Source organism: Macaca mulatta, chromosome 15 (assembly GCF_049350105.2).
Source record: "Macaca mulatta isolate MMU2019108-1 chromosome 15, T2T-MMU8v2.0, whole genome shotgun sequence".
Taxonomy (NCBI): Eukaryota; Metazoa; Chordata; class Mammalia; order Primates; family Cercopithecidae; genus Macaca; species Macaca mulatta.
Window position 1 is genome coordinate 37,563,303 of NC_133420.1, and position 27,585 is coordinate 37,590,887.

The 27,585-nt window shown below is 38.0% G+C and overlaps 1 protein-coding gene across 1 annotated transcript in view; it reads left to right on the top strand.

The window, feature by feature from the left end:
* The window catches only part of MEGF9 (multiple EGF like domains 9), a 109,974-nt gene that overhangs the window by 73,345 nt on the left and 9,044 nt on the right, over window positions 1–27,585 (top strand). The window contains exon 3 of the mRNA XM_015116946.3: window positions 18,104–18,243. Coding sequence (XP_014972432.2) covers window positions 18,104–18,243 — 140 coding nt within the window. The remainder of the gene's footprint in view (window positions 1–18,103; window positions 18,244–27,585) is intronic.

Below are 27,585 nucleotides of genomic sequence, written 5' to 3' on the forward strand. Positions count from 1 at the left end.
TGAGACCAGGAGCCAGGCATTGAGAAACTAGGAACAATAGTTGTAATTAATCATTAGGAATATAGGGGACTGAGGACAAAGGAACCAGTAGCAAACAGGACTTGACAGACCACTGAGGTTGATTGCCTTAAGGACCTTCCTCTTAGGTTAGGATTGATACCAAATTCAGGGTTCATCACTATGCCTGGAAGTAGAAAGTAAGCAGTTTTACCAGTCAGGGATAGGGATATAAAAAATAGACTGAAATAAGTACAGTTAATTTAGTAGAGTGGTTCTCCAATTATGGTCCCCAGGCCAGCAGTATCAGTATAACCTGGAAATTGCTTAGAAATGCAAATTCCTAGGCCCAACACCAGACATATTGAATAAAAACATCTGGGATAGGGCCTAAGAATCAGCATGCTAAAGTTTCAGAGCCACTGATCTATGTCAGTTCTCCCCAAAACCTTGAGTATGTTCTCCCCAAAACCTAAGGTCATCTTATGCAGATGCAAACTAGAACTAAGAAAGAAGGGATTTGTTTGAGGCATTTCAACCTCTATTCTTTGTTTATGTGAGAATTGTATAAGCTAAAGAGGTCCTATTCAGTAGGGTCATGATGGAATATTGGGGCCGAGCAAAATGGATTTTTCTTTGAGGGCTGGGACTTTTTTTTCCTATCTACTTATCATGCTTTAAAGAACAAACCTGAGGTATCACTGTCTTACAAGGTTGATTGACCTATTGTGGGCTAGTCATTAAATGTCTCATTTTGCTCACCTGGAGTGAATATTCTATTTCCAAGATTCTAAGAGGTTTATTTAAATGTGACATAAAGTGTCAAGATTAAGTGCATGCTATTCACAGTAGCAAAGACATGGAATTAATCCTGATGTCCATAAATTGTAGAATGGATAAAGAAAATGTGGTACATATACACCATGGAATACTACGCGGCTGTAAAAAAGAACAAAATCATATCCTTTGCAGCAACATGGATACAGATGGAGGCCATTATCCTCAGCAAGTTAATGCAGGAACAGAAAACCAAATACCACATATTCTCACTTATAAGTGGGATCTAAACATTGAGTACACATGGACATAAAGATGGGAACAGTAAACACTGGGTACTACTGGAAGTGGGAGGGTGGGCAGGGGTAAAGGGTTGAAAAACTAACAATTTGGTACTACCTGGGTGAGGGGATCATTCGTATACCAGACCTTAGCAACACAGTTTACTCATGTAACAAACCTGCATAAAAGTCAAAAGAACAATAATAAAATTTTTAAAAAGATTAAGTACATGGAAAATGTTAAATGAACTGAAATGAAAACAAATATTGCACTTAGAAGTCATCAAGAGTTAATGAAGACAGCACACATAGACTTTGGAGCCAGATTATGCAATCATTAAACAAAGTTTGCATGTCTATCATATGCCAGGCGCTGTGCTAGGCACTGGGAATATAGCAGTGGAAAAAACACATAAAACCCCCCTGATTTCACAGAACTGACATTCTAGATGGGAAGAGAGATAATAAACAAGAAAATAAAATTTATAGTATATTAAATAATAAGAGACATTACAATTTCAGATAGTATGGCTAGGCAAGGTATGTTGAGAATATGACATTAGAATAAGGAACAAAAAGAAGTAATAGAGCATGCCATGTGGATCCCCTGTGGAAAAGTATTGCCAATAGAGAGAACAGCAAGTAGAGTCCCTAATACAGGAAGATGCCTGATGTATTTGAGCAACAGCAAAGTCATTGTGGCTGAAGTGATATAAATTGGGAACAGTAGTTAGGGGGGTAGTATGTAAAGCATAATATATACACAGATATCCAGAATACGATTCTTTTGATTTATCTATATTTTCAAAAGTTTTTATACAGAAACATTGGAGATAGATAAAGCTATAGTAATCTAGACAGGGTGGTATTGGTTCGGGATAAACAAATAGATAAAGAAAGAAAGCCCAGAAGTAAATCATATGTATAAAGACATTTGATATGTGGCAGAGGAGGTACTCAAGCTTAGGGGCATAAAGGGTGGACTTATCAATGAATCATACTAGAGTTTTGGCTCTCTATTAGGAAGAAAATGAGTTTGGAGCTTTCACTTATATGTTATGCAAAAATAAATTTCAGGTAGATCAAAGACCTAAATGTGAAAGACAAAATGTAAAACTTAATGATGTTGGGGTAGGGAGGGATTTCTTCTACAATAATACTAAAATAATAGCAACACTTAGGTAGTTTTTACTCTGAGTCAGGCACTGTTCTATATATGTGCTTAACACATATTAACTAAGTTAATCTTAACAAACCTGTGAGCTAGGTCCTCTATTTGACAAATGAGGACCTGAGGCATAAAGAGATTAAGTAATTTATTTAAGGTCATATGACTAGTGGCCAGGATTTTAATCCAGGTATTCTAGCTCCACAGTTCCTACTTTCTTTTTTTTTTAAAGACGGAGTCTCATTCTGTCGCTCAGGCTGGAGTGCAGTGGCATGATCTCGGCTCAGTGCAACCTCTGCTTCCTGGATTCAAGTGATTCTCCTGCCTCAGCCTTCCGAGTAGCTGGGATTACAAACACATGCCACCATGCCCGGCTTATTTTGGTATTTTTAGTGGAGACAAGTTCTCACCATATTGGCCAAGCTAGTCTCAAACTCCTGACCTCAAATTATCCATCCACCTTGGCCTCCCAAAGTGCTATGATTACAGGCATGAGCACCGTGCCCGGCCCAGAGTTCCTACTCTTAATTATTTCACTAAAATCTCTCCAAAATATAAAAAACATATGGGAAATATTTATACATTCAACTGGATTAAAAGTGAGAACTTCTGTTTGTCGAGAGACTTTATAAATGAAATGAAAAGACAAGCCACGAACTGGGAGAAGATAATTACAGCACATGAAACTGACAGATAATTACTTTTACAGAAATATATAAAGAATTTTTACAAATCAGTGTCAAAAATACTTGGACAAACTGGGCATGGTGGTGCACACCTAAGCCCAAGCTACTTAGGATACTGAGGCAGAAGACTTACTTGAGCCCAGGAGTTCAAGGCTGCAGAGAGCTATGATTGTGCCACTATACTCCAGCTCGGGTGACAGAGTGAGACCCCATCTCTAAAAACAAACAAAAAATACTTGGGCAGATTCCTTATAAAAGAGGAAACTCAGATGGCTAATAAGGGTGAAAAGATGTTCCATCTCATTAATAATTGAAGAATGCAATTTAAAATCATGTTGTGATGCCACTTCAAGCCATCAGATTGGCAAAAATGTAAAAGCTGATAATGTCAAGTGTTGACGAGGATATAGAGCAGTGAGACCATTGTTCCATTAATGATGGGAGTATAAATTGTTACCACCCTGTTGGAAAATAGGCATTGCCCAGTAAAATTGATCATGCCCAAATATTGCCTACTGACCACTCTACCCCCTATAGGATTCAAAACTCAAAGACGTAGAACTTGGGTATAAAGGACTTAGGCTTCAACCCTGTCAGTAATGTTTCAAGTTAAGCAGGTTTTTGTTTGCTGATCTGAAAACTAAGCCACCATTTATGCAATTGTTTCTCTGAGAAAATGAGTTCTAAATTATAGACACTACAAGTTCTTAGAATACAGCAAGTTCAAAAATTAGGTATTAATAATTTTTCAGCTGGGTGTGGTGGCCCATGCCTGTAATCCTAGCACTTTGGGAGGCCAGTATGGGAGAATCACTTGAAGCCAGGAGTTAAAGATCAACTTGGGTAACATAGTGAGACCCTGTCTCTACAAAATCAGAAAATTAGCCAGGTGTGGCAGCGTGCACCTATTGTCCCAGCAACTCAGAGGGGCTGAGGCAAGATGATTATTTAAGCTCAGAAGGTCAAGGCTGCCGTGAGCTGTGATCACATTACTGTACTTCAGTGTGGGTGACAGAGTGAGACCCTGTCTCAAAGAAAGAAAGAAAGAAAGAAAGAAAATAAAAGAAAAAAGTTAAAAAAAAATTTACCCTTTCACTAAACAGCTCTTTTACAGTGGTTACAAAAGAATACAAATATTAACATATTTGAGAAGCAACTTCTTTGCAAGATACCTGACCCTATATTTGTCTCTATACTTTCTCTTTTCAGAATGACTTTTGAAATGCAGAAAGTCTATCAAATAATGTAGTGCTGTTTTTTTTTTGAGACAGAGTCTTACTCTGTTGCCCAGGCTAGAGTGCTGTGGCATGATCTCACCTCCCTGCAACCTCCACCTCCCAGGTTCAAGCAATTCTCTGCCTCAGCCTCCTGAGTAGCTGGGATTACAGGCGCCCACCACCATGCCCAGCTAATTTTTGTATTTTTAGTAGAGATGGGGTAACACCATCTTGTCTAAGCTGGTCTTGAACTCCTGACCTCATCATCCACATGCCTTGGCCTCCCAAAGTGCTGGGATTACAGGCATGAGCCACCACGCCCAGCCTGGAGCACCATTTTTATGCTTGTATTTTTTCTGTTTAAAAAGAAAACAGTGAAGGAAGTGAAAAATCACTGTCCTAGTTGAATTAACTGTTGCAAGTTGTGCAAATGTTTCACATTTGATTTTTATGCCTTTAAGTTTTACTTCTGAGTTTTTGAATTTTTAAATTTTATTTTGATAAGATCAGTTATCACAAAATATTTTTGCACTTAAACCGTACTCTTTTTGAGTATTATGAATTTCTGGCCACCACTGCCACAAATGTATATAGCCTATGCCACTGAGATGCTTACAGTTATTGCTGACATTGAATAAAGATGAAGAATCTGCATGAAGACTCTACCACCGCAACCAATTGGAAACAGAATCACCACCTCCTTTTCAACCAGCAAACTAAAACCCAACTGCAGATGAAAGTCCTTATCTATGGAAGTCACTCCAGAAAGTTAGGAAGAGGTAGGCTGGACACAGTGGCTCACATCTGTAATCCCAGCACTTTGGGAGGCCAAGATGGGTGGATTACTTGAGCTCTGAGTTCAAGACCAGCCTGGCCAATATGGTGAAACCTCATCTCTACAAAAATACCAAAAAAATTAGCCAGGTGTGGTGATGGACACCTGTAATTCCAGCTACTTGGGAGGCTGAGGCAAGAGAATCACCTGAACTTGGGAGGCAGAGGTTGCAGTGAGCCGAGATTGTGCCACTGTACTCCAGCACAGGTGACAGAGGGAGACTCCATCTCAAAAAAGAGGAAGAGGCGATTGTTCCACCAGGTGCACAGACATCAACACAGGGACACGAGAAGCAGGAAAAAGCATGGAAATATGACACCACCAAAGGAATGTCACTTTCTAGTAACAGACCCCCATGAAAAGGAAATCAACTAATTGCCAGAAAAGGAATTCAAAATATTGATTTTAAAGGAAATTCAATGATATATAAGGAAATACAGGTAGTTCAGTCAATCAGAAAAGAATTTATGATGTGAATGACAAATTCAACAAAGAGATAGAAATCATGAAAAAAGAACCAACCAGAAATCCTGCAACTGAAGAATTCAGTGAATTAAATTAAAAAATACAAGAGATTCAACAGCTGACTTGATCCAGCAAAAGAAAGAATCCCTGAACTTGAAGATAGGTCATTTGAAATTACCCAGTCAAAGGGAAAAAAAAGAAATATGAATGAAAAAGAGTGAAGAAAGCTTACAAGACTTATGGGACACCATTAAGTGAACAAGTATTTGTATTGTGAGAGTTCTAGAGAAGGGAAAAGGCATAGAAAACCTGTTTAATGAAATAATAGCTAAAAAATTCCCAAGTCTGGGGAGAAATATGGAAATTCAGTTTCAGGAAGCTCAGGGTCCCCAAATAGTTTTAACATGAAAAGGTCCCACGCAAGGCACTTAATAGTCAAATTATCAAAAGTCAAAGACAAAGAGAGAATTCTAAACACAGCAAGAGAAAAGTGTCAAGTCATGTATAAGGGAATCTTCATTAACCTAACAGCAGATTTCTCTGTAGAAATCTTGCAGGCCAGGAAAGAGTGGGTTGATATATTCAAGGTGCTAAAAGGAAAAAAAAAGTGAACCAAGAATACTATACCCAGAAAAGCTATCCTTCAGAAATAAGGGAGGAATAAAGTCTTTCCCAGACAAGCAAAAACTGAGAGAATTCATCACCACTAGACCAGCCTCACATGAAAGGCTCAAGGGAGTCCTACATCTGTAAGTGAAAGGACAATAATAATTATTATGAAAAAACACAAAAGTGTAACATTCACTGGTAGAAAAGATGGACAAAGGAGAAAGAGAAAAGAATCAAACCTTATCACTACAAAAAAACCAACAAACATCAATGATAAACAATAAAGGCAGAAGAAAGGAAATAAGGATATACAAAACAACCAGAAAACAATTAATAAAATGACAGCAGTAAGTCCTTACGTATCAGTAATAACCTTGAGTGTAAACAGATTAAATCCCCCACTTAAAAGATGTGGACTGGCCGAATGGATAAAAAGATATGACCTAACGGTGTGCTGCCTACAAGAAATTGTCTTCACTTGTAAAGACATGCATAGACTGAATGTAAAGTTATGGAAAAAGATATTCCACACATATGGAAACCAAAAGTGAGCAGAAATAGCTATGCCTAAAACACAACTTTGAGTTAAAACAGATAAAACAAACTGAGTCAAAAACTGTAAAAAGAGACAAAAAGGTCATTATATAGTGACAAAGGAATTAATTTAGCAAGAGGATATAATAATTGTAAATATATATGTACCCAACACTTGAGCACCCACATATATACATAATATTAGATCTAAAGGGAGAGTTAGACTCCAATACAATAATAGTTGGAGATTTCAATACCCAATATCTAATGTCTCAACACTGGACAGATCATCTAGACAGAAAAGCAACAAGGAAACATTTGACTTAAACTGCACTTGAGACCAAATGGACCTAACAGACATTGACAGAACATTTAATCCAAAAGCTATAAAATGTACATCCTTTCTTTTCAATAGCACATAGAACATGTTCCAGGATAGACCACCTGTTAGACTACAAAACAAGTCTTAACAAATTTAAAAGAATTAAAATTATATCAGGTATCTTTTCTGACTGTAATGGAATCAAACTAGAAATCAACAATTAGAGGAACTTTGGAAAGTTATACAAATACACAAAAATTAAACAATATACTCCTGAATGACCACTGGATCAATGAGGAAATTTTAAAATTTCTTGGCGCAAATGAATATAGAAACACAGCATCCCATAACATGCTATGGGATAGAGCAAACACAGTATCAAAAGGAAACTTTATAGCACTAAACACTTATATTAAAAAACTAGCAAAATTTCAAATAAACAACCTAATGATCCAGCTTAAGGAATTAGAAAAGCCAGAACAAACAAAACTGAAAATTAGCAGAAGGAAAGACACAATAAAGACCAGGGCAAAAATTTTAAAATTGAGACTAAAAAGCATTACAAAAAATCAACTAAATGAAAAGTTGGCTTTGAAAAGATAAACAAAATTGAGAAACCATCATCTAGACTAACCAAGAAAAAAAGAGAAAAAAACCTAAATAAATACAATCAGAAATGAAAAAGCAGACATTACAACTGATGCCACAGAAGTACAAAGGATCATTAGAGGCTATTACAAACAACTGTATGCTAAGAAATCTGAAAACCTAGTGGAAATGGATAAATTCTACTTGTTTGGAAACATGCAAGCTACCAAGACTGAATCAGAAAGAAATGGAAAACCTGAACAGACCAGTAACAGGTAATGAGATTGAATCAGCAATAAAAAGCCTACCAATAAAGGAAAGCCGACTGGTTGCATTCATAGCCAAATTCTACCAAACATACAAAGAAGAACTAATACTAATCCTCCTGAAACTATTCCAAAAAATCAAAGAGGAGGGACTTCTCCCTAACTCATTCTATAAGGCTAGCATCATCCTGATACCAAAACCAGACAAGGACACAACACACAAAAAAACTACAGGCCAATATCCCTAAAGAACATAGGCTCAAAAATCCCCAACAGAATACTTGCAAACCAAATCTAATAACACATTAAAAAGAAAATACACCATGATCAAGTGGGATTTATACCAGGGATGCAAGGATGGTTCAACACATGCAAGTCAATAAACATGATACATCAATCAACAGAATGAAGGACAGCAACCATATGATCATCTCAATGGATGCAGAAAAAGCATTTGATGAAATTCAACATTTCTTCATGATAAAAACACTCAAAAAAATAGACATAGAAGAAACATACCTCAGAATAATAAAGGCCAATATGACAGACCAACAACCAACATCATACAGAGTGGAGAAAAGGTGAATGTCTTTCCCCTAAGAACTGGAAAAAGACAAGGATGCCCACTTTCACCACTCCTGTTCAACATAATACCAGAAGTCCTAGCCAGAGCAATAAGGTAAGAGAAAGAAATAAAGGGCATCCAAATTGAAAGGAGGAAATCAAATTGTCTGTTTGCAGATGACATGATCTTTTATATAGAAAACCCTAAAAGCTCCACCAAAAAGCTCTTAGAACTGATAAATTAATTCAGTAAAGTTGGAGGATACAAAATCAACATAAAAAATCAGTTGTTTTTTTTTTTTTTTTTTTTTTTTTACACAGCAACAATGAAATAGTGGAAAAAGAAATTTAAAAAACCAATCCTATTTAAAATAGCTTCCTCTCCCCCCAAAAAAACAACACCTAGGAATAAATTTATCCAAGAATGTGAAAGATTTATACAAGGAAAACTATAAAACACTGATGAAAGGAAATTGATTAGGACATTTAAAAAATTGAAAGATATTCTATGTTTATGGGTTGGAAGAATTAATATTGTGGGCTGGGTACTTGGGAGGCTAAGGTAGGTAGATCACCAGGTAAAGAGATCAAGACCATCCTGGCCAACATGGTAAAACCTGTCTCTACTAAATATACAAAAATTAGCTGGGTGTGGTGGCACACACCTGTATTTCCAGCTACTCGGGAGGCTGAGGCAGGCAAATTGCTTGAACCTGGGATGCAGAGGTTGCAGTGAGCTGAGATCGCATTACTGCACTTTAGCCTGGCAACAGAGCGAGACTCCGTCTCAAAAAAAGAAAAAAAAAGAAAAAAAAAAAAGGAGGAGAAGGAGAAGAATGATTAATATTGTGAAAATAACCATACTACCAAAAGTGATCTACAGGTTTAATGCTATCCCTATCAAAATATCTATGGCATTCTTCACAGAAATAGAAAATACAGGGCCGGGCACAGTGGCTCATACCTATAATCCCAGCACTTTGGGAGGCTGAGGCTGGCAGATCACTTAAGGTCAGGAGTTCAAGACCAGCCTGGCCAATGTGACAAAACCCCATCTCTACTAAAAATACAAAAATTACCTGGGTATGGTGGTATGCACCTGTAATCCCAGCTACTCAGGAGGCTGAGGCAGGAGAATTGCTTGAACCTGGGAGGTGGAGGGTGCAGTGAGTTGAGATTGCACCATTGCACTCTAGCCCGGGTAACAGAGCAAGACTCCATCTCAGAAAAGAAAAAGAAAAAGAAAAAGAAAATACAATCCTTAAATTCATGTGGAACCACAAAGGACCTCAAATATTCTGAACAAAAAGAACAAAGCTGGAGGCAACACACTGCTGGACTTCAAAACATAGTACAAAACTATAGTAACCAAAACAACATGGTACTGGCATAAAAACAGACACATAGAAGAATGGAACAGAATAAAGAATTTAGAAATGAATCCACGTATTTACAGCCAACTTGATTCTCAGCAGAGGTGCCAAAAACATTCATTGGGAATGGGAAAGTCTCTTCAATAAGTGGTGCTGGGAAAACTGGATATCCATATGCAGAAAAATGAAACTAGACCCCTTTATCTCTCACCATGTACAAAAATAATTTCAAAATTGACTAAAGAACTAAATGCAAGACCAAAAACTATGAAACTACTGGTAGAAAACATAGAAGAAATGTTTCAGGGCAGTGGTCTGGGCAATGATTTTATGAAGACGTTATCAGCACAGGCAATAAAAGCAAAAATAGATAAATGGGATCGGATCCAGTTAAAAAACTTTTGCACAGGAAAGGCAACAATCAACAGAGAGAAAAGACAATCTGCAGAATGGGAGAAGATATTTGCAAACTATTCATCTGAAAGAGACTAACATCCAGATAACTTCAAACACCTCAACAACCAGTAAACAAATAATTTTTAAAATGGGCGAAGGAGCTGAATTAACGTTTCTCAAACAAAAGCATACAAATGAAAAGTACTCAACATCACTAGTCATCAGAGAAGTACAAATCAAAACTACAGTGAGATGTCATCTCACCGCCATTAGAATGTCTGTTATCAAAAATACAACAAAGAATAAATGCTGGCAAAGATGCAGAAAAAAGGGTACTCTTATATGCTGTTCTAGTGGAAATGTAAATTAGCACAGCCATTATGAAAAACAGTACGGAGTTTCCTCAGAAAACTAAAAATAGAACTATCATATGATCCAACAATCCCTCTACTGGGTGTGTATCTACAGAAAAGGAAATCAGTTTGCCAAAGAGATATTTGCCTGCCCATGTTTATTGCAGCACTTTGCAATAACCAAGATACAGAATCAATCTCAGTGTCCATCACCAGAAGAGTGGATAAAGAAATGTATGCGATGGAACACTAGTTAGTGATAAAAAAAAGAATGAAATTCTATCATTCATGGCACCATGGATGAACTTGAAGAACACTATCTTTTTTTTGTTGTTGTTGTTATGCAGAAATACTGCATGTTCTTACTCATGTGGTAACTAAAAATGTTCATCTTACAGAAGTAGAAAGTAGAATAGTGGTTACTAAAGGTAGAAAAAGGGGGAGGGGGAGGATAGCCAAAGGTTGGTTAACAGATACAAAAGTATATGTATAGGCCTTGTATTGACATACCACACTGTACCCTATAAATATGTACAATTACCATTTGTCAATTAAAAATAATAGCAAAAAAGGCCACTCAGCAATGGGAGGATAGTCAAGGTATACTGAACTGTAACATTAAAGAGTGAAAATAGCCATAGACAATACGTAAATTAATGACTGTGTTCCAATAAAACTTTTCCTCTTTTTTTTTTTTTTTTTTTTTGAGACAGAGTCTCGCTCTGTTGCCCAGGCTGGAGTGCAGTGGCACCATCTCGGCTCACTGCAACCTCCGCCTCCTGGGTTCAAGTGATTCTCCTGCCTTGGACTCTCTTGTAGCTGGGACTACAAGCACGTGCCAACACGCCCGGCTAATTTTGTATTTTTAGAAGAGACGGGGTTTCACCATGTTGGCCAGGCCGGTCTTGAACTCCTGACCTCAGGTGATCCATCCTTCTCGGCCTCCCAAAGTGCTGGGATTACAGGTGCCCGGCCAAAATTTTTTTTTGAGACAGAGTCTCAGTCTGTCACCCAGGCTGGAGTGCAGTGGCACAATCTCACCTCACTGTAACAACCTCCACTTCCCAGGTTCAAGTGAGTCTCGTGCCTCAGCCTCTCGAGTAGCTGGAATTACAGCTGTGCACCACCATGCCCAGTTAATTTTTGCATTTTTAGTAGAGACAGTGTTTCACCCTGTTAGCCAGGCTGGTCTCGAACTCCTAGCTTCAAGTGATCCGCCTGCCTTGGCCTCCCAAAATGCTGGGATTACAGGCATGAACCACTGCACCCAGCCTGTGTTCCAATAAAACATTATTTAAAATGTGTCACAGGCAGGATTTGGCTCTGTTGTTCAGATTAATCATCATGACTGGGCCAGGTACAGTGGCTCACACCTGTAATCCCAGTACTTTGGGAGAACGAGGCTGAAGGATTGCTTGAGCCCAGGAGTTTGAGACCAGCCTGGACAATATAATGAGATCCTGTCTCTACAAAAAAATAAATTTCAAAAAGTTATCCAGGCATGGTGGTACATGCCTGTAGTTTCACACTCAAGAGAATGAGGTGGGAGGATTTCTTGAGCCAAGGAGGTTGAGGCTGCAATGAGCTGTGATTGCACCACTACACTCCAGCCTGGGCAACACAGTGAGACCCTGTCTCAAAAAACAAACAAAAAACAAAACAAAGTCATCATGACTGGAGTGTTGTACTCATGAGAAAAGTTTACAGAGACTAAGCGATTGTATCATTGAGAGGTGGTTATTGTTTCAAGACAATTCTCTAAAGGTCTCTTGTGCTTTTGCAAGCAGAGGCCCTGCCTTGTTCTGGACTATTTATTCAAGGATATTTGCATAGCAAACTGCCTTGGAAAATAGAGCTAATATCTTCCTCTGGATAAAGGATAGATTTGCCACTGTCCAATATAATAAAAATAAAGTCTCCCTCCTGGGCAAAGATCAGGTAAGCTCACTGTCCATTATAAAAGATCTGAATTCTCTGAGTTTGGGGTTCTTGTTCTGTAACAACCCATCTCATATGCAGGCATCACTGGCCCTCTTTGCATGACCGTTGGGAATTGAGGTTTGGGGACATGGTGCAAATGCTGATACTCTACTCTAGCTACTGCTTTTGTTGGGAGGAATAAACTGTCCTCTGTCTCTGGAAAAAAAAAACCCACAAGAATTTCTGTCTGAATATGGATTTCCTCTAAACATATTTTAGACTATTTGCCCTCAAAAATACAAGGAATGTTTAGCATAATAGCCCAATGTTTTCAGCAATAAAGCTATCCTTTTTTTCCTCCAGAAGCCTCGCTTACTGCATAATGATCTTTTCCATAACTGTGGAAAGACAGAAGAACACTAAATTCAGATAATCTTTTGCCGGAAAGTCCAATTGTTAAATTTCTTTTAACAAAAGAGGAGAAACTATTATTTTCTTACCTCTACAAAACCGTGACCCAGACATGAAATTAAGAATTTTTAATAACTTTTCATTTTATTTTTCCTTTTTCTAGTCGGAAAAACTTTTTCTTTTTCTTTTTTTTTTTTTTGAGACTGAGTCTCGCTCTGTCGCCCAGGCTGGAGTGCTGTGGCCGGATCTCAGCTCACTGCAAGCTCCGCCTACCGGGTTCCCGCCATTCTCCTGCCTCAGCCTCCCGAGTAGCTGGGACTACAGGCGCCCGCCACCTCGCCCGGCTAGTTTTTTGTATTTTTTAGTAGAGACGGAGTTTCACCGTGTTAGCCAGGATGGTCTCGATCTCCTGACCTCGTGATCCGCCAGTCTCGGCCTCCCAAAGTGCTGGGATTACAGGCTTGAGCCACCGCGCCTGGCCTGGAAAAACTTTTTCTAGCTACCTTTTAAAGTTTGATTTTAATATATTGAGAGAGTTTATAATCAGCAGTTTGCTATTACTGATTTCAGACTATTTTAATTAGTAGTTTGAGTCTCCTCCCAAACTAAATTGTTTTTTAGTTATTTAAAAATAGCTTTAAAAAGTTATTTTTAAGTTCATTTTTAAAAGTAGAGGAAGAAGAAAATTGATACATTTCATTATCTCTTTATTGTGTTTCTTATTCTCTTCATGTCAGAGTGTCAACATGCATGCTGTCTGAGGAAGAAGGAAAGGGGAAAAGCAAAGTTCCCAAATGACCACAAATGAATTAATTTTCTCTAATTAATTATGGGCTGGGCATAGTGTCTCATGCCTGTAATTCCAGCACTTCGGGAGGCCCAGGTGGGTGGATCACTGGAGGTCACGAGTTTAAGACCAGCCTGGCCAACATGACAAAACTCTGTCTCTACTAAAAATACAAAAATTAGCCGGGCATGGTAGTGGTTGCCTGTTGTAGTCCCAGCTACTTGGGAGGTTGAGGCAGGAGAATCGCTTGAACCTGGGAGGCGGAGGTTGCAGTAAGCCAAGATCGTGCCACTGCACCACTCCAGCCTGGGCGACAGAGCAAGACTCCATCTCAAAAAAAAAGAAAAAGGGAAGAACTGTGTATAATTTTTAAGTTATTCTGTAACTGCTTGAGTTAAAATTGATAATGTGATACCTAAAAATATACATAGAATTTTCTTTTGAAAAAGTAATGACTATTAGTGTTGTAAAATATATTATTATTTATATACACTTAAAAAATGCTTTTTTCTAAAGTGTTAAAACCTTGCAGGAGTTGTTCACACCCATGAGTATGTAAATTCCATAATTGAGCATTACTACCACAAGAAAATCTGAGAATCCCTTTTGGGATAATTTAAGAAATGTGTAGTATTGCATAGTTAATGCAACATAACTCCACAGTGCTTATGCTTCCTTTATGAATAATTCTATATTCTTTTTTTCTGATATAATTTTTGTGCTATCTTTACTAGCAACATGTCATTAAGACCAGATTAGCTAATTTTATCTTAAGTTAATTGTTAGCTGATCTCAATAGTATAGATGTCTGATTTCTATTTAAAATCCAGTTCTATACCTTTATTCTCCAGTTATGAAGCTGTGGGATTTGGTTCTTTCATTTCAAATCTATGGATAAGCATAAGTGGTCTGTTAATAGCCTTTTTTTTTTCTTTTTTTGGTTTCATTGCATTTATATCATTGACCTTTGCTTCAGAAAGCATTCAAGTCTTTAACAGAGACCATGAAAGGGAGTGTTGTAAAGTCTTTATTCTATGAAAGAAGGCACACAGGCAAAGCTTTATATTTGCTGAGTGATTTCTTTTCTTTTTTCTTTTTTTTTTTTGTGAGACAGAGTCTCGCCGTCACCCAGGCTGGAGTTCAGTGGTGCAGTCTTGGCTCACCACAACCTCTACCTCACAGGTTCAAGCAATTCTCCTGCCTCATCCTCCCGAGTAGCTGGGACTACGGGTGTGTGCCACCATGCCCTGCTAATTTTTGTATTTTTAGTAGAGACGAGGTTTCACTATGTTGGCCAGGCTGATCTCGAACTCCTGACCTCGTGATCCACTTGCCTTGGCCTCCCAAAGTGCTGGGATTACAGGCATGAGCCACTGTGCCCAGCTGATTTAAATCTTTTTTTGAGAGAAGAGTCTCCCTATGTCGCTCAGGCTGGATCGTCACAGGCACAATCATGGCACACTCAGCTCAAGAGGATGGCTTCAATTCCCTATGTCATCTCCTGCCTAACCAGTCAGCACTTCTGGCTCCCTGACTTCACCCCACCTACCAAGTCGTCCTTAAAAACTCTAATCCCTGAATACTTAGGGAAACTGATTTGAGTAATAATAAAGCTCCGGTCTCCTGCACAGCTGGCTCTGCATGAATTACTCTTTCTCTATTGCAATTCCCCCATCTTGATAAATCAGCTCTGTCTAGGCAGTGGGCAAGGTGAACCCATTGGGTGGTTGCAGGATTAGTCTCCTGTGTTTCGTTGGCCTATGGGACTTTATGAGAGATAGGTTTAATTTGAGAATAGTGGACCCAGCTGTTTATTCCTGTTTAACTGCAGTTGGAGTAGTTCGTGCAGCCTAGAACTCCTGGTGTCAAGTGATCTTCCTGCCTCAGCTTGCTGCCTCAGCCTCCTGAGTAGCTGGCACTATAGGCATGTGCCACCATGCCTGATAAATTTAATTCTTTTTTTTTTTTTTTTTTTTTTTTTTGAGACGGAGTCTTGCTCTGTGCCCCAGGCTGGAGTGCAGTGGCGCGATCTCGGCTCACTGCAAGCTCCGCCTCCCCGGGTTCACGCCATTCTCCTGCCTCAGCCTCCCGAGTAGCTGGGACTACAGGTGCCGGCCACCTCGCCCAGCTAATTTTCTTGTATTTTTAGTAGAGACGGGTTTCACCGTGTTAGCCAGGATGGTCTCGATCTCCTGACCTCGTGATCCGCCCGTCTCGGCCTCCCAAAGTGCTGGGATTACAGGCTTGAGCCACCGCGCCCGGCCAAATTTAATTCTTATACATGCAGAAATTGGCCTTGGACCATGAATAACATGATGCAAAAGCACTAGTAGTGCAGCCTCACAACCAAAATTCCTCACTTCATTTTTTTTTTTTTTTTTTTTTTGAGACGGAGTCTCACTCTGTCACCCAAGCTGGAGTGCAGTGATATGATCTTGGCTCACTGCACCTTCCATCTCCCGAGTTCAAGCAATTCTTCTGCTTCAGCCTCCCGGGTAGCTGGAACTACAGGCACACGCCACCACACTGACTAATTTTTGTATTTTTAGTAGAGATGGGGTTTCACCATGTTGGCCAGGCTGGTCACTGGTCTTGAACTCCTGACCTCAAGTGATCCACCTGCCTCAGCCTCCCAAAGTGCTGGGATAACGGCTATGAGTCACCACGCCTGACCTATATTTTCTTTTAAAAGAGAGAAAAGCACCTTTTTTTTTTCCTTGTTTTAAAATCTGGCCATGTGTGATGTGTCATACCTATAATGCCAGCACTTTGGGAGGCCGAGGCAGGTGGATTGCTTGAGCTCCAGAGTTTGAGACCAGCCCGGGCAACATGGGAAAACCCTGTCTCCACAAAAAATACAAAAATTAGCCGGATATAGTGGCGCATACCTGTAGTCCCAGCTACTTGGGGGGCTGAGGCAGAAGGACCACCTGAACCCAGGAGGTTGAGGCTGCAGTGAGCCGAAATCGCACCACTGCTGCCTAGGGGACTAAATGAGACCCTCTCAAAAAAAAAAAAAAAAAAAAGCGAAAAACAAAAACCAAAAAAAAAAAAAACCACCCAGGAAAAAATAAAGCATAATATATACACTCAGACAACTACTTTTTCAGGATTCATTAAGTCACGCATGATTTTTTTTTAAATCAGCAATTAAGGAGCAGATCCTCCAGGTAGAAAGTCTTTTAGTGTCCCAAGAATTATGAAGGGAAAACTCACTTTAGAAATAGCGACTGCTTTGGGAACATTGGCTATATTATGGTTACACAATATTATTAAGTGATTTTGTGTTCAAAAGGAATACCTTTTTCTTTTTATAGGTTGTGGGTTAGGCAGACACCATCATTGAAAGTAACTGTTTATCCTTTTGTATACTGAATAAATGTATTTAGAGGAATGAGGAGTAAGCATATTTTGATTAACATTTTAAAAGCCTTGGAAATAATGAAGTGTTGTAAGCCATTCTTTGAAAGGTACTTTATGTTCTTTATAATTTTCTGATAGTGTAGAGGGGCTTCGATTGATTGGTTCCTTCTTATTGAGTCATAAAATATTCCTGAATTTTATTTTTTATGAATACAGATTTTATTTGCTAGATCTTTAAGTGCCTTGGGATATTCTTGTGTAAGACTGTGTATATGTGTGTGGCTTCTTTTCTTTTTTCTTTGCTAAATTACTTAAGATTCATAGATTTATGTTTGATAGTGTAAATTAGATAATGTAAATTTTTGTTGCATTTTTAAAAACATCTACACTATGATCAGTACAAATTTTAATTAAGCTTTAAACATCAAAATATTTGGGCTTATATCTCTGAGAACCTTTGACTTTGTTAGGCTGCAGCTTCTCTTTAAGCAATAAGATTTCTCAGCTTTTGTTAAAGACCTGAAATTTACTTGCAGTGAGAAAAGAGACCAAGATTTATTCTGGACAGAGCATAAACACCATCACTACAGTCAGGACCTATATAGACGGTGAACTGTAATGCTTTGGATCTACAGAATGAAGCTTGATACCTAAGGAATATCAAGTTATTTGGCAGACAAATTTCTTGTACCAATTTAGAGTCAATCTTAGGAATAGATAGTATGGTAGGGAAAAGTCTGGCTTTGTGTGAATAGACTTGACTTACTAGCTGAGGACAGTAACTTTATCTGAATTCTCTCGGTAGTAAAATAAGTATTATGACCCTCACCAAGTAGAACTACCTTGAGGATTAGAGAAAAAATATATTTATTTACATAAGCCCTCAATAAGTGATAGCTCATTGTTTTTATCATGATCATCATCATAATTATTACTCCTGCTTTCAAATGCCTCCATTTTAAATTTTCTGTAAAATTATTTGTTAGCTAAGAAATGGCATTATGCAATACACTAGGCAGCTTTTAATAGCAATACAGAATTTGAAAGGTGATTTCTTTGGACACAAGGCTTTGAGATATGGTAAGTATATATGATTTACATGAGCTGGGCTTTCTTTCCCTTCTGGGATGTTAGGCAATACAACTTTTAAACTGATTTACTTTTATTCATTGTCTTTGCTTTTATTTGCAGTTCTGGGAAATGCCAGTGCAAAGTGGGTGTCATTGGCTCTACATGTGACCGATGCCAAGATGGATATTATGGCTTTAGTAAGAATGGCTGCTTGCCCTGCCAGTGCAATAATCGGTCTGCCAGTTGTGATGCCCTCACAGGTACATACTTTCCTTAACTTTGTCATATAATTATTCCACTGTTCTTTTCATTTGGAAATCTTTCAGCTATAGGTTGATTCTTCTGAAATAGTTTGGAAGGGCCTTTATCTTCTAAGTAGGATGTAATAGATCACAGCAAGCCAAACTCCTGCTACAACAAACTTGAAAAAGTATGTAAATTTCAAAAAAAAAAAATATATATATATATATATGTATATATGTGTATATATATGTATGTATACACACACCTATGGAGACAAGGAGAACTATAGGAACTACAATTCCAGAAAGGTTGGAACTCTGCCTAGGTAAACTGATGATCACCAGCCATTGTCTTTCCAGGGGACATTTGCTGATTCCGAGCAAAGGCAAAGAATGAGCTAGATCCAAGCAAAGGAATTCTTCTTTAGGAAAGAGATACAAGAAATGTTTTTGGCAGTCATTTAAGGCTTGCATAATGGTTGGACACAAGAGGATCCCTAAACACAAGGCCAGCTTTTCCACAGGATATTAGCTGACTATGCAGAAGATGGAAGGCTGGGCCAGAAAGGTAGAAAAAAATCTCTTTCTCTTTCAGTCTTGTGCTGAGGAGACAAAATCCCTTTAGAAAGAGAGGGCCTGCTATGACGTTCAATTATCTCCCCCTCAAGATGTTCTCAGACTCTGAAGGTGCATGCAGTGGGACCTAGGCTCAAATTACCAAAGGCCGATACAGATCTCTCACAGTCTTTTAGGGCCAAGGAGACACAGGCTTGCTGGGCTCTCAATCAAAAGCTTTAGAGGGCCATGACCAAGAAATAGTAAGGAATCAGAAGTTGATTCACTCATATTAAAATTGTAGTCCACCTTCAGGCCGCCTCAACTTCCGATTGGATTGAAGTAATTCTCTCATTATATCTGCCTAATCGATAAAAGGGGAGCCCTCTCTGTTTCTTTTATATACTGTGTCCGGCATACAGTAAAAAATACTAGACAATGCAAAGACAGAAAAATGTGACCAGTACCAAAGAGAAAAAAATGAACAATGGAAGCAGGCCCTTAGGTGATCTAGATGTTAGAGTTAGCATGGAAAGACTTAACTAAAATTCGTATTTTCATGCAACAGAGGGAAAATCAGACAAAATAGGTGAAGAGAGGCAAAATTTCAATAGAAATTGGAATCTAAAAAATCAAATGAACAAACTAGAACTGAAAAATACAACATGTGAATTAATAACTCATTGCATTAATCTAACAGTAAATTATACACAGTGAAGACAAAGTTAGTAGACTTGAATACAGTACAGTTAAAAACATCCAAACTGAAGCATTTCGAGAAAATATAATGGGAAGAACAGAGCAGGGAAGATGTGGGACACAGCCAAAAGGTTTAGCATAAATGTAATTGGAGAGCTAAAAAGAGAGGAAAGAGATATTGGGTCACAGTAATATCTGAAGAGAAAATGGCCAGGAATTTTCCAAATTGATTAAAGGCATCAACCCACAGATTCAGAAAGCTCAGCAAACCCTAAGCAGTATAAAAACAAAGAAAACCACATTTAGGCAAACTTAGTCAAACTATTAAAAACTAAAGCCAATTAACTTCTGATCTTAGTTTTCCTAAATGTGAGGATTAAGTATCCTTCCTTGGAAACATTTTTTTTTTCCCAAGCAAACAAAAAAATCAGGACACACTAGTCTGACAAGTGTTTTTAAGAGAACAGGGTGGCAAAATATTTGAAGTTGAAAGTACCCTGGAAAAATCGGTTGAAAGTTTATTCTTCATTCAAATACTCTATAGTGAAACAAATTGATTTAGAAGAAAGTGTATTTTTTTTTTTTCTTTTATGTGATCTTGTCCCTGCCTATTTGCCAGTTTTATCTTCTGGTGTTCTTTTTCTTTACATCTGTGATCCAGTCACACTGATTTCTAAAACAAGGCATGTTCCCTGCTTCCAGGGTTCTCATATATGATCTTTCCTCTGCCAAGAATGGTTTTTCTAATCCACCTGTACCTCCATCCTTGACCTCTCTGCCTTATTAAATCATATTCTTCCGTCGGGTCATCAATTAAAGGCCACTTCATCAGGAAGCATTTCCTGATGCTCTAGGCTTAATGGTAATGTCCCTATTATATGCTCTCACATATACTTGTATTTTTTTCATAGCACTTTTCACAGTTTGTAATTATATATTTATTTGTGGTTCTGAGTCATATATGGCTCACTCATGAGGGCAAGAACAGTTTTTTTTTCACCATTGTATACACAATCTCTAGCATGGAGCTTTAGCATATAGTAACCACTCACTAAATTTTTATCAAATAAATGAACAAATGAATGGAAAGACATACAGAGGAAAAATGATTTTTTTTTTTTTTTTTTTTTTTTTTTTTGAGACGGAGTCTCGCTCTGTCTCCCAGGCTGGAGTGCAGTGGCCGGATCTCGGCTCACTGCAAGCTCCGCCTCCCAGGTTTACGCCATTCTCCTGCCTCAGCCTCCCGAGTAGCTGGGACTACAGGCACCTGCCACCTCGCCCGGCTAGTTTTTTGTATTTTTAGTAGAGACGGAGTTTCACTGGGTTAGGCAGGATGGTCTCGATCTCCTGACCTCGTGATCTGCCTGTCTTGGCCTCCCAAAGTGCTGGGATTACAGGCTTGAGCCACCGTGCCCAGCCTAGGAAAAATGATTTTCAGTACTGGGTAACAATAGGAATACTTCATTATATTGAGCTGATTAAAATTACTCCCTAAATCTTTTACAGTACCAAAAAGCAGTCTACATTGCTGATTCTCAGTTTTAATTTTTCTTACAGCAATGAGGGCACTCTCTTTGCTGTCATGTAAGTGCTGACCTGTCCTTGATCTGGAGATAATTTAAGGCAAAATAATTCTTTTTCATGGTTATGGTTTCTAAAAGCAGCTAGTAGTGAGAGAAATAAATGGTTTCTTTGTTTGGAATTATAATAAAAGTGGAATCCAACATGAAGGAGTGCAAATACTTTATTTAAAATTACAAGCTTTATATAAAACCACTCGTCAAGTGTCTATTTTCAACAGTGCTGTGATAAGGTTGCCCTCTGGTGGCCACTTACTACGTTTTTACAGTCCTATTTTCACCCCCTCTACTGTTTTTCTATTCCTTCTGTTTTAGATTGAAGTAGATTTTCAAAGTACTCTTTTTTTTTTGTGGTAAAATATATTTGGATAAACATTTTGGAAAGCAATTTGATAGTAAGTATTAGAAATCTTAAAAATTCTTCTTTGATCCGGTAATTCTATTTCCAGGAATCTATTCTAAGGAAAGAATTCTAAATTCATAAGAAGCTTATATTCAAAGATGCTCACCAAAGTGGTAGTTACAATTTTAAAAAGCTAGACACCCCAATTTCTCACAATAGGGTATGAAATAAATACTGTTATCTAGGCAGTGTGTTATTAAAAACACAGAAAACCAAATGTTGATCTTACATTGGGCAAGTTACTTAATCTGTTTCTTCACCTATAAATTTGATATAATAGCGGTAACTGCCTAGTGGGATGTTGTGAAGATTAAATGCAGTACATTAGTAGAGCCTTCATATAGTGTCTGACGCATCACAAGTAATCAGTAAATGGTAACTGTTATTACATTCTCGATAAAATGTTTTATTTTGTTTTTTTCTGAGACGGAGTTTCACTCTTGTTGTCCAGGCTGGAGTACAGTTGCTCTGTCACTTAGGCTGGAGTGCATGACACGATCTTGGCTCACTGCAACCTCCACCTCCTGGGTTCAAGTGATTCTCCTGCCTCAGCGTCCTGAGTAGCTGGGATTACAGGCGCCCACCATCATGCCCAGCTAATTTTTTTTGTATTTTTAGTAGAGATGGGGTTTTGCCATGTTGGGCAGGCTGGTCTCAAACTCCTGACCTCAGGTGATCCGCCTGCCTCAGCCTCCTAAAGTGGTGGGGTTACAGGTATGAGCCACTGTGCCTGGCTGATAAAATGTTTTAAAGAATGATGTATAGCAATATGAGAAAGTAAAAGAAGCAAGGTATAAAATGACATATGCCATATAATTAGACTAGTTAAAAAACAAAAGCCAAACCCCTGTAAATGACGAAAGATTACAAAGAGAAGTACTAAAAATCTGTGTGGTTTTTTTTTCTTTCTTTCTTTTTTTGAGACTGAGTCTTGCTCTGTCACTCAGGCTAGAGTGCATGGCACAATCTTGGCTCACTGCAACCTCTGCCTCCCAGGTTCAAACGATTCTCCTGCTTCAGCTTCCCAAGTAGCTGGGATTACAGGCCCCCACCATCACATGCCTGGCTAATTTTTGTATTTTTAGTAGACATGGGGTTTCACCATGGTGGCCAGGCTGGTCTTGAACTCCTGACCTTAGGTGATTCACCCATCTCGGCCTCCCAAAGTCCTAGGATTACAGGCTTGAGCCACGGAGCCCAGCCTAAAAATCTTAATGAGAGATTTCCTAGGATTATTTTTTACCCCTTTCTACTCCTGTATTTTTCCAGATTTTCTTTATTAAGCATGTTTCCCTTAAAATGGAGGTGGGGGGATATTATTTTTAAAACTGGAACTTTATGTTCATATAATATACTTCCTTTGAAAATCCAGTGTACCTTTATGTATTCATAGTGTCCTATGATGAGTAACTTGACCTGAGTAGCTTGACTGAGTTGACTAATCTACTCCCCAGTGATACTTACTTCAGGGTATCATGCTTTCCTGGTTTTTGTGCTACCTAACCAGCTTTTCCTTCTTATTAGTTCTACTACATCTTCCTCAGTTCAACTACAAGCATTGGAGTGCCTCAGGGCTCAGAGCTTGTCACGTTTGTCTTTGCCATTTAAACTTTCTCCCTAAGTGGTCTCATTCAGTCCCCTGGATTTAATTTGTATTTGTTTGTTTGTTTGTTTGTTTTAGCTCATTTTCTCCCTTAACCTTGGATTTAATTTAAATGCCATCTATATATGTGCTTATTATCAGATTTACATTTCTCCCTTGATCTCCACACTCAAATATCCAACAGTCAAATATCCACTTGACATCTTCACTTGAATGTTTTAGTTGGCATTATAAACCTAACACATGCAAAACAACTTTTTTTCAACTTTATAAGTTAAGCCTGCTCTATCCATTTCACCAAGTTACTGAGTCCCAAAGCCTAGTAGTCATATTTGATTTTTCTCCTTTTTCTTACTGCAAATATCCAGCTTATCAGTATATTCCATCAGCCCTATCTTCAAAACATACTCTGAATCTGACCACTGCTCATGACTTTTATTGCATCATCCTTGCCCAAGCCACTGTCATCCCTTTGAACTACTTTGGCGCAGTCTCATCTGGTCTTTCAGCCTCCTCTCTTCTCTCCCTCTTACCTGATCCCCACCCCACCACAGTTAGTCTCCATATAACAACCAGAGCAATCTTTTTAAAATGTAAAACCAGATCATGTCATTTTCATGCTTAAACCCTCCAATGGGTTCTCATCCCTTTTGGAATAAACAAAATTCAAACATCTGTCCGTGGCCTATCTGGTTTTACATTTTCTGGGTCCTGCGTTTCTCTCTGACCTTATGCCCTATTACTCTCTCCCTTGTTAAGCTGGGCTCCATAGTGGCCTTCTTTCAGTTGGACGGGTTGAAGCTTGCCTTTTATTCTATAAAGAGGGTAAGGCATTCTTCCTACGACAAAGCACATTACTGTATTTCCGACAGGTTTATATATAAATGATGAAATGGTAAAATAAATAAAGGAATAAGGAAAGGTCTTTTTGCAGGTAACAATTTTTGCAGGTATGTTTTCAATGTTTTGTCCCTGAATTTGGCTGGAAAGGAGCCCTACCTTCCTTTCTTTGACTAGTTATTTTCTTGGTTATCTCTACAAAGATTTTTGAGATGCTTAGTCAAGGAGCATGAAAAAAATCATCTTCAGGAAACATTCCTTTTTCTTTTGATCCACCCTTTGGCCATCTTTCAGCAATGAGAATGTGAGAATGTGAGTTTTAGGGCAGTATTGTTATATTTTGGGGGTTCCAGGCAGAGCACAATGAACAATGTTAAACTTCAGCTTATTTTTATATATCATTTATCATAAAAGAAAGACCCTTAGATTTTAGATTTAAAGGAAACCTTAGATTTCATCTAGTTCAGCTTTTAAAATTTACAGATGAGGAAATTAAGACATAAAGAGAAAACATTTTGTCCTATGCAGTAGTCTTTCACCCTTTGAAATGCTCACATTATATTAAATCATTAGCCAAAGAATTATTATCCCATTTTACAGATTAGAAAAGTGAAAATCAGAGAAGCTATTTGCTTGAGGTAACATAGTTTGTGAGAAATTCAGCTGGAAATGGAACACAAATTTGACATTAAATCCCATACCATTTTTTAAATGCTATGTTGCCTCTCACAGAGGAGTTGTAAGCTATTAAAAAAGCAAATTCACATCATTAGTTTCTACCGTATATAGGTTTTAAACGTTATGGTCTTTATTTTTATTGTAAAAATAAATAATTCTTAAATATATATAGGAAGTGTTTCAAATTGCTTGAGTTCTTGAAATATTTTACAATGTGTTTGTGATATATTTTACAGTGTGTTATTTTACAATAAGAAAAATCAAGATAACAAAAAATAAAAGTGATGCATGTATACTAGAGATAATTTGAAGACTAGAGGGGGAAAACACTGAAAGGGCTATTGCCTCTCACAACTGTTGTTAACACTTTGGTTATTTATGGCTGGTCTATCTTTATTAGTTTTCTTTCTCTATAGTTGTACTTAAGGTACATGCACCGTAAAGCAATGTAAACAGTGATGAATATTTAAGAATCAATGAATTTTATCCTTCTTTAAATTTATTTATTTTTCTTCTGAGACAGGGTCTCACTCTGTTTCCCAGGCTGGAGTGCAGTGGCATGATCATAGCTCACTACAGCCTCAACCTTCCAGACTCAAGCGATCCTCCCACCTCAGCCTCCCGAGTAGCTAGGATTACAGGCATGCACCACCACACCCAGCTAATTTTTGTATTTTTTGTAGAGACAAGGTTTTTCCCTGTTGCCCGGGCTGGTCCCAAACTCCGGGGCTCAAGCGATCTACCTGTGTTGACCTCCCAAAGTGCTGGGATTACAGGTTTGAGCCACTGTGTTGGGCTACATTTTATACTTATACTTGCTTTAATTTTTACTTTTGAGATAGCATTGTTTACCACGTAAGGTTTTTTTTTACTCATTGATTTCTCATTGCAGGGTATGGCAAAAAACAAACAGAAATAAAAAATTCTTCTGGAAAAAATATTCTGGTATAAATGGCTTAAGAGAGTAGAATTATATTGTGGTAGTCACAGACATGTGGAGTCTTATTTAGAATAGTAAAAAGCCCCAAAATAATAAGCATGTAAGCCCAGTAGCACTGTAGGAGTAAAGTGCTACAAGTATGTGACTTATTTATATATATATATATATATTTTTTTTTTTTTTTTTTTTTTTTTGAGAAGGAGTTTCACTCTGTTGCCCAGGCTGGAGTGCAATTGTGCAATCTCGGCTCATTGCAACCTCTGCTTTCCAGGTTCAAGTGATTCTCCTGTCTCATCCTTCTGAGTAGCTGGGATTACAGGAATGTACCACCACACCTGACTAATTTTGTATTTTTAATAGAGACAGGGTTTCACCATATTGGTCAGGCTGGTCTCGAACTCCTGACCTCAGGTAATCCGCCTGCCTCGGCCTCCTAAAGTGCTGGGATTACAGGCGTGAGCCACCAGGCCTGGCATATATATATATACCCTTTATATATATTTACATATATATATAAAGGGTCGCAACATGACCTTTTCTTATCACATCAGTTATACACAAAGGACTTATTATTGGACTGCATCTTACCTTGAACATGCAAATTTTATTACAGAACTGTTAGCTTTTTTTTTTTTTTCCAGGTATTTTTATATTAAAGCTTAGCACTTTATCAGAACTTTTTCTCTTAAAAATTCTTTGTATTGAACATTTTTAATAGGGGGAGAGCAGGTAGACAGATTTCACACATAATGCAGGTTTTGACGTGTCCAACCTGAGGAACAATTTAACTTTTAAAATTGTTGACTTGAGGTCAGAAGCTCGAGACCAGCCTGGCCAACATAGTGAAACCCTGTCTCTACTAAAATACAAAAATTAGCCGGGCGTAGTGACACGCTCCTGTAATCCCAGGTACTCGGAAAGTTGAGGCAGGAGAATCACTTGAACCTGAAGGCAGAGGTTGCAGTGAGCGGTGAGCAGAAATCATGCCACTGCACTCTAACCTGAGCCACAGAGCGAGCTACGTCTCAAAAAAAAAAAAAAAAAAAAAAAAAAAATTGAGATTTTTAACATGTAGGTTGATGACATTTTCATTATTTTGTTTTTTTCAAGTTTTGCTTCAGTTGTGAGACCATTTTATTTCACAGCCTTATTCTCTATCCCTTTTTAAAAATATTTCTACTAGTAAGGAAAAGAAATCAAGACTTTATGAATAGTTTTAGCATTGAACTGTAGTTAGTTTACTTTGTAAAATGTCATTATCTTCCTAGATCTCTATGTTGAGTTTACTCACTAATTTCCATAGTAGTAGTTCTAAGTGTCCCTTTGAATCTTGGTGGCCCCATAAGGAAGGAATGTAAATTATGCTACACTTTCTCATTTCCTGTTTTCAAATGTTATGCTGCTTCCATGTCTGTAGAACATCCTTATTCATAGAGTGCCAAGGGAGTATTATTACAAAACCTAACTTTGCTGCTTTTTTTTCTTTTTTTTATTAATTGTTTTTATTTTTACTTTAAATTTTTAAATATATAAAGCTATGGAGAATAATATAGCAAATACTTATGCACTCACACCCAGAATTATTAATAATAAAGATTAACATTTTGACATTTTACTTCATATTTATACACATATGTATATAGTTACATGTTTGAAATAGAAAATTTCAAATAAAGTTGAGGTCCTCTTTTCCTCCCTAGTCCTGTCTTACCCCCCTCCCTCCACAGAGACAAGTGGAGTATAAAATTCCCCTATACCCTGGCAATCCACATTTGAATTTTTACCTCATATTTATGTCCATCTGGTTAGTATCCATTTGCTTAGCGTGCTTAGTGTGGTTTTTAAATTTTAATAAGTATTCTCTTTCTGTATGTGTTATTCTCCAATTTGCTTTTCAGCCTACATTCTTTATAAGATTTAAGCTGGGTGGCTAATCTAATGGCTCATGCCTGTAATCCCAAAACTTTGGGAGGCTGATGGCAGGAGAAGCATTGGAGGCTGGGAGTTCAATATCAGCCTGGGCAACACAGTGAAATCCTGTTTCTACAAATAATTTAAAAAT